At 39.7% G+C, this 11,660-nt stretch overlaps 2 protein-coding genes across 3 annotated transcripts in view; one reads left to right on the top strand and one right to left on the bottom strand.

Moving 5' to 3' along the window:
* Positions 1–11,660, bottom strand: part of LOC125237202 — a 43,601-nt gene that overhangs the window by 6,414 nt on the left and 25,527 nt on the right. For both annotated transcript variants that reach the window (XM_048144197.1, XM_048144198.1), the window contains exons 2-3: positions 1,624–1,780; positions 118–646 (exon numbers count right to left, since the gene is read on the bottom strand). In XM_048144197.1, coding sequence (XP_048000154.1) covers positions 118–646; positions 1,624–1,780 — 686 coding nt within the window. The remainder of the gene's footprint in view (positions 1–117; positions 647–1,623; positions 1,781–11,660) is intronic.
* LOC125237208 lies at positions 4,207–8,350 on the top strand. The gene is made up of 2 exons (XM_048144205.1): positions 4,207–5,207; positions 8,310–8,350. The coding sequence occupies exons 1-2, from the start codon at positions 4,818–4,820 to the stop codon at positions 8,328–8,330; spliced, it is 411 nt and encodes a 136-aa protein (XP_048000162.1). The 5' UTR covers positions 4,207–4,817; the 3' UTR covers positions 8,331–8,350.

The raw sequence follows: 11,660 nt of genomic DNA, 5'->3' as shown, positions 1-11,660 counted from the left end.
TAGAATAATGTTTATTCAGGCAACACACATTATTGCATTACATAATAACAAATAAAGACATTATAATAAGTAAGTATTAGTAATGAGTAAGTATTATTACATTATAATAATACTTACTCTTCGTTTCCTAACCGGCCTGCTCCCATCCGCAGACCGAGTAGTCATAGACAAAGTAGACTTCGGCGTATTAATTTCTTCCATAACCTCCTGTTTCGCCAAAATCCCGCTCATCCTATCCCTGAAAAAGCTATCTTCGGCCAACCTTAACGCTTCAAAACACTTATGACCCTTTAACGCGTATCTTATAATTTTCAAAACTTCTATTCTGCACAGTAATCTACTGTCATCGTCCATCTTTTTGAATAAAGGGAGTAGGGAGTTCATAAAAAGTTTGTCGTCGTCAAAATGGTCGTCAGGTAATATTGAGTTAGCGTCTATTTTGATTTCTAGCGAGTTTTTTTCTTGTATAGTGGCTTGGTTGCTTTTGTCTTGTGTAGGTTTTTCAGGTCTCGTTTTGAGGTCTAGAGGTTTGTCGATAACTTCGTGCTTTATTTTGGGTAATGGTGGGTCCTCTGGGGGCGGGTGTTGAGGCGAATTGGAGATTTCTGAGAACGACTCGTATTTGTCTTGGGAGTATCTGGGTTTCCTGAAAAAACATTTTTTTTATTATTAAAATAGCTGAATAAAAAATAACTTATATAACGGCTTTCATACTAGGCTGATGGTAAGGTAGGCATTCACGGTAACCTATTTCCGACTGCATTTTTCAGTGCGCTATACTAAGCAGATACTACAGCAATTTGTAACCTGATGGAAACATTTGTAAAGCCAGATTTAGGCTTGTCAGGTTCTCACGTTAAAAATATGTAAGTCATTTACGTCTAAGTTGAGTCTAAAAATATTTTTACGGTAAGTAACGCTACCTGTGGTACACTATCCCGAGTATACCGTCAATCCCGTGTACCCCATAACCCGCGTACCCGTCTACTCACTTGTTCTTCAGTGCTCGCAGTAGGAACGACATCTGTGCGTGATACTGGTATCTTCTGCTGCCGGGTGTACACTGCTCCGCAGTTACCCGAAAACCCATGTACCCCGTAGCACGTGTAGCCGTGTACTCACTTGTTCTTGAGTGCTGGCAGTAGGAACGACATCTATGTGTGGTACAGGTATCTTTTGCTGTCAGGTGTACACTGCTCCGCAGTTACCCGAAAACCCGTGTACCCCGTAACCCATGTAGCCGTGTACTCACTTGTTCTTGAGTGCTCGCAGTAGGAACAACATCTATGTGTGGTACTGGTATCTTCTGCTGCCGGGTGTACACTGCTCCGCAGTTACCTGAAAACCCGTGTACCCCGTAACCCGTGTACCCGTCTACTCACTTGTTCTTCAGTGCTCGCAGTAGAAACGACAACTGTGCGTGGTACTGGTATCTTCTGCTGCCGGGTGTACACTGCTACACAGTTATCCGAAAACCCGTGTAGCCGTGTACTAAGTTGTTCTTCAGCGCTGGCAGTAGGAACGACATCTGTGCGTGCTACTAGTATCTTGGGCTCGGCTGCTCGGTGTACAATGCTACGCAGTTATCTGAAAACCCGTGTATCCCGTAACCCATGTACTCACTTGTTCTTCAGTGCTCGCAGTAGGAACGACATCTGAGCGTGGTACTGGTATCTCCTGCTGCCGGGTGTACACTGCTCCGCCGGTATACACTTGCCCTGACGGTACGCCTTGGTGTACGAGTCGCGAATGGAACGCCATCTTTTCTGGACTTCTTTGCCTGTTGACAAAAACGTTGGAATGAGACTGTTTTTAGATATTGGTCAAAAATTACAAAATATGTGCGGGAATTTTATAAACACCTTTGTAACTAGGTACATTATGTTGGTATAATTACGATCCCTCTTATATTTGAATTTTATTATTTTCAATAAGATTTAAACCAGGCAAACGACGATTTTTTAAATTAATATATAACGGCGATACGTCCAAAAGTGACGTACCAATAGTTTATCACGTTCTTATCGTATGATAATTTGATAAACTTAAATAAAAAAATCCGCAATATAATAATAAGTTTGTTATTGAACTTGAAATCAAAATGACCTAATGAATAAATTAAATCTCGGCGGTAGAAAAATAATACAGTCAATAAGTGTAACTGTGACTGAGTTACACGTGCCCTACACATTGAGGCCAATGACTTACACATTGATTTAGTCTTTACTGGGAGTTCGAATTTACTTACACATTCGTCACTATATCCAGATACACAATAGCAAAGGTATTTTCCCCTCACTAGCTGGGAAACACGTGTTTTATCCTTCAATACCAGCGGGTAAAAACGCATTTTATCCACTAGTGGATAAAGTAGTTTGACCTTGAATATAGTAAAATTTTCTGCTTTAAAATTAATAAAAGTGGGTGAATCTAGTGATGAAGATGATTTACCACCTGTGGAACTACTGGAAGCAGTGATAAACGCGTTTTTTGCGTTGTACTTTCCTCGCTATATAGTGAGGAGAAAAGTTTTGTGTTACACACGGGTGCAAATGTATTTTACTTCTCGTGTGTTGAAAAACTCGCAAGTTCAGGATTCTATTCTCAAACCACTCGCTTCGCTCGTGGTTCAACTATAGAGTCCTTTCACTTGCTCGTTTTCCAATTTCACACTCGGCGTTAAAATACAACTTTGCACCCTTGTATAACAAATAACTATAACTTGCACTTAGCTCTAATAAAGTGTAAATTTAGGCCTGTCTGGGCCCTACCTGATGACCCGTTAACCCGTTATACCTACTTTACTAAATTTAAAACATTTGTTTTGGGTTAATGACAGATTTTCTTCTTAAATTGACTTTAGTTATGCAAAAACCGTTTCATTTTATTTTAAGTTTTGTATCTAAAATTCTAAAACAATAGTCCATGACGTCACATCACATGTGGATTGGAACGTTTTCGCCTCACTAATAGTCATTAGGTCATTACGTCCAAATATGAGATTTAAAATACATTATAACGTGTTATAAGTTTGACGTGTCTGTCTGTCTGTTTGTGTGTGTGTCTGTCTGTGGCATCGTAGCTCCCGAACGGATGAACCGATTTAGATTTAGTTTTTTTAGGGTTTCGTACCAAAAAGGTACAAAAGGAACCCTTATGGCGCGACTCTGTCCGTCTGTTTGTTAGAAAGCTGAATTAGTCGGCAGTGTTCTTAGGCCATGTTTCATGAAAATCTATAGTCGCATAGGTAGGGGCTTTTTTCAAAATATTAATTTTGTGGTTAGGTTATTCTATCCTCAAAAAAATCAAGTGAACAACTTATTTCCTCGGAATTCCGCCGTTTTTGCTAACTTTTCGTCATTTCCTCATTCGCAAATTTCATCATAGACAGCAGACGAGTACTGGCGATGGCGCTCGACCTTCAACTTGAACGGGCGACCTCGAATCGCGATATTATATGCCAAGATACGCGCCAAGGTTGGTTACGAATCATTTCTGTTACGTACTGACCGGACAGACGTAGAATAGATTAGTGTGTGTACGGAATACCCACCCGCTAATGCTCATATCATATGTATACCTCGGTCGGCGGATACGAAATTAATTATTAGCTGAACTGGAGCTTCTAATGGTATTCCCACACTGGCTGTTATAAATGTTATATACCAGTTATAAGAGCCCGGTGTGAGAGCACCATAACATGTATTTTTGATGTTTTTGAATACGTTACTGGATAGAATAAACGTCATCAGTAATATGATACAAGTGCGAAAAAAAGGAAGTTCGAAACAAGTCGCGATAAATTAAAATACACCCGAAGGGAAAGGAGAGAAAACATTTTTGCTTATCGAATATGATGACAATTTGACCATCCCTATGAAGTTAAGTACAAAAACACATGGCCTATAATTGACCCTTTTATAAAAGAATTCCAATAGGCTACTCGACCCTTTTTTAAAGTCTGTCTTATATGATTAAGCACTGTCCAATTAACCGAAATAAAATATTACCATATTTTATTATGACTTAAAAACAGCAAAAAATATGTTTAAAGTATACTTTTACGTAATTGTCATATTATGTGGGTATATAGCGAAACTGTATTGGTGTGATCTACCCGTCTTTAGAAATAAAGAATCAGTCATTGCTCGATCTTGTAGTTTGATTGATATGCTCCCTATACTTTTACATGGCGCAGTCGGTTAAAGTGGTAAAAATTGTTTAATTTAGAAGACGAAAGTTCAAGAAGTTCACGTTAATATCAACAAGTGAAGAAAAACCAGAGATGGAATCAGTGCTTACTCCCCCGTTGCCGTTTAAGTTTGAGGAAAATGTAACCAACATGGCGTTTGGTACTTTGTGTGAATCGTGGGAGAAGTGGAAGAATGGGTTTCAAATATACGTGAAGGCATGTGAGCTTAATAAGAAAAGTGAAGAAATACAGATGAACATTTTCCTACACGTCGTAGGGGAACAGTGTCGTGAGATAGTGGAACAAAGTTCTACGAAATGTACAACGTTAACGGCTTTAATAGGACTAGTCGATAATCATTTTAAAGCGAAAAAAAAATGTAACGGTCGAGCGTCATCGGTTTTTTACTCGTCAACAAGGTGAACATGAGTCCATAGATCAATACGTCTTTGAGTTGAGAAAGTTGGCTCAGTCGTGCGAGTTTAGTAACCTAAGTGACGGATTAATAAAAGATAGACTCATCTGTGGAATCGTTAGTGCAGCGATAAGGGAGCGGTTGCTACGCGAGGACGACCTCACTCTTGATAAGGCATTAGAAATATGTCGGGCAGCTATAGTTTCGAAAATGTATTCGGAGGACATAAAACGTGAGTGTAGTAGTGAGATAAAAAGTAATGAAGTGTGTGCGGTGTCTAACAAAGAAGTGTACGAAATAAAGCGGGCAGGTGCAAAGGTCGAGGCGGGCTCGAGTTCCGGACGAGGATGGCGCGGGCGCGGATGGTTGCCTGGCGCGGGAGCGGGGCGCAGGGCCGTGTCCAGCGCGCCGGGGCCGGCCGCGGCCGGCGGCCAGCACCGCGCGCCGCCCGCACAGCGCGGAGGGCGGTGCGGCCAGTGCGGCGGGGTGCACAAGAAGTACGACTGTCCGGCGTATGGCAGGACCTGCATGAAATGTTCCAGGCCGAACCATTACGCCAGGATGTGCAGGGTGTACATGGTGGAAGAGTCTGATGAACAGGTAAATAACATAACAAACCGATGTTGTTGTGACTCTTGTGAGGAGTGGAACACCGAATTAAAAATAAATAATGTACCTGTATATTTCAAGTTAGATACGGGGGCAGACATAAATATACTGCCTAAAAAATATTTAACCAGATTAGGTATTTCGAGTAAAGATCTATTAAAAACGAATACAAGACTTACTGAGTACTCGGGCGCGGGTATTAATGTCATAGGCAGGATTTTCTTACGAGTTAGGTACAAAAATGAGTTGTATATATTAGAGTTTAAGATTGTTGATTTAGATTCCACGCCGATACTGGGACGGTTTGCGTGTAAAGATTTAAACTTGGTTAGGCGAGTCATGGCTGTGGAGGAGTCAAACGATAAAGTTCCAGGGTTTGTAAAGGAATTCAGTGATGTTTTTGCTGGTATAGGTTGTCTTCCGGGCGAGTATAAAATTCAATTAAAATCAGATGTAGTACCGGTGATTCATGCACCGAGGAAATTACCATTTGCGATAAAAGATGCGGTAAAAACTAAGTTGATAGAAATGGAGGCCCAGGGGATAATAGCTAAAGTTGAGGGACCTTCGGATTGGGTTAGTAGCATAACGGTAGTTAAAAAATCAAACGGAGACTTACGAATCTGTTTGGATCCTAAGGAATTAAATAATGCTATAAAACGGGAACATTTTCGGCTTCCAACCATCGATGAAATAGTATCAAATTTATCAGGTGCACGATACTTTAGCACCCTGGACGCGAGCTCAGGTTTCTGGCAGGTGCGGCTCGACGATACAAGTAGGTATTGTACATTTAACACGCCCTTTGGACGGTACAAGTTTCTAAGGATGCCATATGGCATCTGTTCTGCGTCCGAAGTGTTTCACAAAAAGATATATGAAAACTTTGATGACCTTGAAGGGGTATGTATGTACATAGATGATTTATTAGTGTATGGTCGTACTAGGGAGGAGCATGATCTCAGGTTAAAAAATGTATTGGAAAGATGTGCGAAAGTGAACCTTAAGCTCAATAGAAATAAATGTCGGTTTGGGTTGGAAGAGATAAAGTATTTAGGTCATCGCATAACAAAGGACGGCCTGAGTCCGGATGACTCACACATATCAGCAATAAAAAATATGCCTACACCTTCTAATAGGAAAGATATTGAACGATTTTTAGGTCTTATTACGTACGTAGGAACGTTTATACCGAACTTGTCAGATAAGACACAACCACTAAGGCAGTTATTAAAAAAAGAAATTGAGTGGCATTGGGACGAGCCCCAGAGTAAATGTTTTAACGATCTTAAGGAATGTTTAATGAAAAAACCGGTATTACAATATTATAGCATGCATCAGCCAATAACTATTTCAGTAGATGCAAGCAAAAGTGGCCTTGGGTGTTGTTTGTTGCAGAATAACCTCCCTGTGTGCTATGCCTCCAAGTCCTTAACTAAAACGGAACAACGGTATGCGCAGATTGAAAAGGAGTTGTACGCTTGTCTGTTCGCGTGTGAGCGTTTTTATCCATATATATATGGGAGATCGGACATAACGATTGAGACCGATCACAAACCATTGATAAGTATAATTAAAAAGCCTATAGTAGACTCACCATCTCGTCTTCAAAGAATGTTATTAAGGTTACAGCGTTATACGTTCAAATTGGTATATAAGCCGGGTAAACATCTATACATAGCGGACACGCTGTCACGCGCATACGAGCCGGCTCACCCCGAGCACGCGGGCGCGGGGACGGGAGGCGAGTACGAGGCGCTGCACGACGAGGTGTGCGCGGTGCAGCGCGCGCTGGCCGACCTCGTCGACGACCACTTCACGGACCACCAGTTCCTCAACCTACAAAAACAAACTGACACCGACGACGAGCTGGTTCACTTACGAAAATGTATCTTAAAAGGATGGCCTAATGATAGAAAAGACTTATTAGAGGTACTTAGGCCGTATTGGACTTATAGGGATGAGTTAACTGTAGCACAAGGTTTAGTTTGGAAAGGGGATAGAATAGTGATTCCTAAGTCTCTAAGGAAAGATATGTTAAATAAAATTCATATAGGACACATGGGTAAGGAAAAATGTAAATTACGAGCGAGGGAAATAATGTTTTGGCCGTGCATTAATAATGAAATAGATAATTTAATAAATAACTGTAATATCTGTCTGTCGCACAGAAAAAATAATCAAAAAGAAGAGTTAATTCCGCATGAAATTCCAGATGAACCTTGGGCAAAATTAGGCGTAGATTTATTTCAATTACATGGGGTCGATTATTTATTATTAGTTGACTATTACAGCAAGTTCATAGAAATCAGTAAGTTATCATCAACGACGTCTGAACATGTAATATCATCCCTTAAAAATATATTTTGCCGCCAAGGGATTCCTAGAGTAGTTATGTCAGACGGGGGACCGCAGTTTACGTCCTCAAGTTTCAAAAGGTTTGCTGATGAGTGGCAGTTCACTCATAAAATGTCGTCTCCGAGATACGCACAGTCTAACGGACAGATAGAGAGAACAATACAGACCGTTAAGAGTATTATGATCAAAACAAATGAAAATCGCACTGATTACAGACTAGGGCTTCTAGAATATCTAAACACGCCTTTAGCAAATGATTTGGCATCGCCAGCTCAATTGCTGCAAAGTAGGAAAATGAGAAGCATAATTCCAATCTCTCCTAAATTGTTAAAACCAAAAATTCAAAATTTCGTAAAAAACAAATTGGCTTATAAAAAGCACATACAGAAAAAATATTATGATCGCAACGCGAAAAAACCTTCCCGTTTTATCAGTGGCCGATAAAGTTAAAGTTTTAATGGACCCGAATAAAAAAGGTTGGTCATCGGGGACCATATCAAAGGTGTTAGGCCCACGTAGTTATAAAATTAAATTAGTAAACGGTAACGAAATAGTGAGAAATCGTAGGCATATTATTAGTGACTCGCCACAGAGAAATGACTCGCCTGATGTGGACTTATTCTTTGACTTAGATGACGTAACGCCGTCCCCGTTATCAAGCGCCACTGATATTGCCCCGAATGTAAACAACACTGTACCTAATCCCGGTAATAATATTGTTACTCGTTCCGGCAGGATAGTGAGGGCTCCAGATAGATTGGGAGACTGGATATGACAACACACCTACTTAAATCGGTGCTCCATCAAGGATGTAGAAAATTGGATGTATAATAAACACATAAAATTGTAAATAAATAATGATACTTGCCTACTTACTACATGTTACTTAACATATAATAAATTGTGAATTATTTATTTGTTGCATGAGTTATTTAGCGTCAATTATATCTACATTAAATTATATTGCTTGAACTTTGTAAAAAAAAAAAAAAAGAAATGAAATATGTGTTAATTCAATCATAAGTAGGTATTATTTATGCATGAACAATTAGGGTCGTAGATAAAAATATATGTAGTAAAATAAGCACACTTGTTGTAAAAATATAATAATAAAATAAATTTAAGCATGTTTAATGCACGATACTGTGATTATGTTAATAAGTAATTATAATCAACATGTATTCTATAGAAGCGAACTATTATCTTGTAATTTTGTACCTGGTACTCTTTACTCAGTGAAAAAGTATTGCAGAAAATTCATGGAATCGTTATCATACCAACCATTGTTTAAATGAATATGCCACTATTTTGAATGTCATGTTAGCTCTGTTAAATAACGAAGGTATTGTTGTTTAGAGATATACCTACTGCTAAAATAACTTTTAATTTTGAAGTCTGATATGTTATTTAAAAATTTGTAATTATACATCGTTACATTAAGAGTCATTATATAAAAAATAAATGCATGCCGAATGGCTCATGATTTGTACTTTTGTCGATCGAATTGTATAATCATATACCTATTTATTTTGTTATTTTTGAAGAAGGAAGATGTCATATTATGTGGGTATATAGCGAAACTGTATTGGTGTGATCTACCCGTCTTTAGAAATAAAGAATCAGTCATTGCTCGATCTTGTAGTTTGATTGATATGCTCCCTATACTTTTACAGTAATCAGGCGAAAACAACAGTCATGTTAATCTATAGATCATCTGTGCATCTGGGACCCGTTTCTCGAAAGGTACAAGCCTTGTATTACAAGTGCGCGAACTGTCAAATCGTGTGGGTTGTCACGGAAACACACTTGTAATACAAGGCTTGTACCTTTCGAGAAATGGGCCCCAGGTCATTCTATTCGAAAACTACATTTTCTGACTTTTTAATATGGCTGGGCGAATTTTCTGATCAGTATGGGTTGGAATGCGGAGTGAGACAAGGCGGGTTGACGTCTCCTTCGCTTTTCAACCTGTATGTGAACCAGCTGATCGATGAGCTGGGTAGCACTAGGGTCGGCTGTTCGATTGGCGGACATATTGTCAACAGTATTAGTTACGCCGACGACATGGTGCTGCTCAGTCCATCGGTCGCAGCGCTCAGAAGATTGCTAGCAACTTGTGAAGAGTATGCTAAGTCACATGGTCTCATATATAATGGAAAGAAAAGTGAACTGTTGGTATTTCAACCAAAGAGTCGTAAAGTGACTACTCTGCCACCTGTGCTGCTCAATGGTGTTAGTTAGTTAGGGGTTAGTCAATTTAAGTATCTCGGCCATGTGGTAACCGAAAACCTAAAAGATGACAGCGACATTGAGAGGGAAAGGAGGGCGATGGCAGTTCGCTGTAACATGCTGGCCCGCAGGTTCGCAAGATCTAGCGTTGAAGCAGGGGCGGCTCACTCCGCGTTTCTATCGCCGCGCTGCAAGTACATGCTAGCGGCCGCGAGTTCGCGGCCTAATCAGGGGTGGCGCGCGTTCTCACGAAACGCACTTTCGCACGTTCTATTGTTACTTTACGTCGCGAGTTTTTTTTAAGGTTCTTATGCGATGTCCGCTTGTGGAATGGCTAATAATGCTTAGTTAAATAGATATCATGAATAAAATAAATACCATAGGACATTTTTACACAGATCTACTATTAATAAGTACCCCGGAAAGGTTCAATAAGGCTTAAAAACTTAAACAAACATATATAAATACTATAGATATACTTTGAAAGTACCCAAGACTTGAATATAATAGTATAACATTTTATCTGAGTATTAATTCGTTTTAATCCATAGGCAACCCTATCGCCGGACGCCGCGCACGTGCGGCTCGTTTCTTTGTAAGAATTTTGTAGGCATTTAAAAAGGCGGCATGTCGTGAACATCAAAGCAGTGGGCCTTCTGTACTTGTACTATTATATATTCTGTGGTTGAAGTGAAAATTACTCTTTTCAAAGGCTTCTGCCAAAATTTGTACACTTGCAACCTGTGGGTCAATTACACCCAGAGAGCCTTCAACGCCCTTCGAGTACAGTATAATAATGCCTTTAGGATGTTGTTGGGGCTCCCGCGTTATTGCAGTGCCTCGGCCATGTTTGCGCACGCGCGAACGGAGGGATTCGGCGCGGTGATCCGTCACCGCATCGCATCACTCCAGCGCAGAGTACGCGGGAGCCGCAACAACATCCTGAGGGTCATCAGTGACAGGGTGAACTGCCCCATTCAGGGACACTGGATACGAACGCACACGCACGTACCGGGTGTCCCTGAGGGCGGCAGATATAAAAAAAAAGCAGTTAAAGTTAAATATAAATATGTAATGTTAATTTTAATTCACTAATATAGCTTAAGTGTTATATGTTAGTACTAATAATATATGGGCCCTGCCTGAAATGAACAAATTTTATTTTTATTTTTTATTTAAGTATGAAGGCGTAAAGTTCAATATGTCAGTGATTGTTTTGACATGCAGTAAGGTTCGAATTCGATGACGTTACTTCATGGCTGACAGCGTTTTCGGTGGCCAAAATAAATAAAAAATTACACATTTTTAATCGAAAATACGAAGTCATCATACACTTTTAATACCCAAAATCTATAAATATTTTTTTTTATGTCAAATACTACAGAAGACAATCATTTATTGTGCCAAATTCGATATGAGTCTATGTGGTCTAGTGTCGCTATACCTACACCCGTGGTGGTCCCTTATCGCCGAAGTTGACCACTGTCATAATATGACCGTTACAGATCATGTTATAAACAATGACGCGTGCTTTGACTCTTATGGTACTGTGTTTATGGTTAGATTTGTCAAATCTGCGTTTCATTGTGAATGACACGAACTACAGCAGGTGATCGCACATAACTACTTATAAGTACGCAAATGTGTATGATAACATTGATAACGATAAATCCGTGTCAGCTGTTCTGTGACGAACTAACCGTCATATCATCAATGTACTAGCTAACAAAATATTAACCAATCAGTCCAAAGACCAATACCTACGCATTACTAAAAATGGTTGAGTCACATGTTACACCGAATGTTCAAGTTCAAAACGAAAAATTAAGACGATCCAGGAGCGAAAAATGCTAAAAT

This window comes from Leguminivora glycinivorella, chromosome 20 (genome assembly GCF_023078275.1).
Source record: "Leguminivora glycinivorella isolate SPB_JAAS2020 chromosome 20, LegGlyc_1.1, whole genome shotgun sequence".
In the NCBI taxonomy this organism is placed as follows: domain Eukaryota; kingdom Metazoa; phylum Arthropoda; class Insecta; order Lepidoptera; family Tortricidae; genus Leguminivora; species Leguminivora glycinivorella.
The sequence above is the reverse complement of the archived record's forward strand: the minus strand, read 5'-3'. Positions and strand labels throughout refer to the sequence as shown.

What these genes read in the sequence shown, in the direction of transcription:
- LOC125237208 (XM_048144205.1), top strand. Translation starts at nt 4,818, where the DNA reads ATGTATTCGGAGGACATAAAACGTGAGTGTAGTAGTGAGATAAAAAGT. An exon ending in TGGAAGAGTCTGATGAACAG is followed by an intron (nt 5,208 to 8,309) that starts GTAAATAACATA and finishes TCGTTCCGGCAG; the next exon opens with GATAGTGAGGGCTCCAGATA.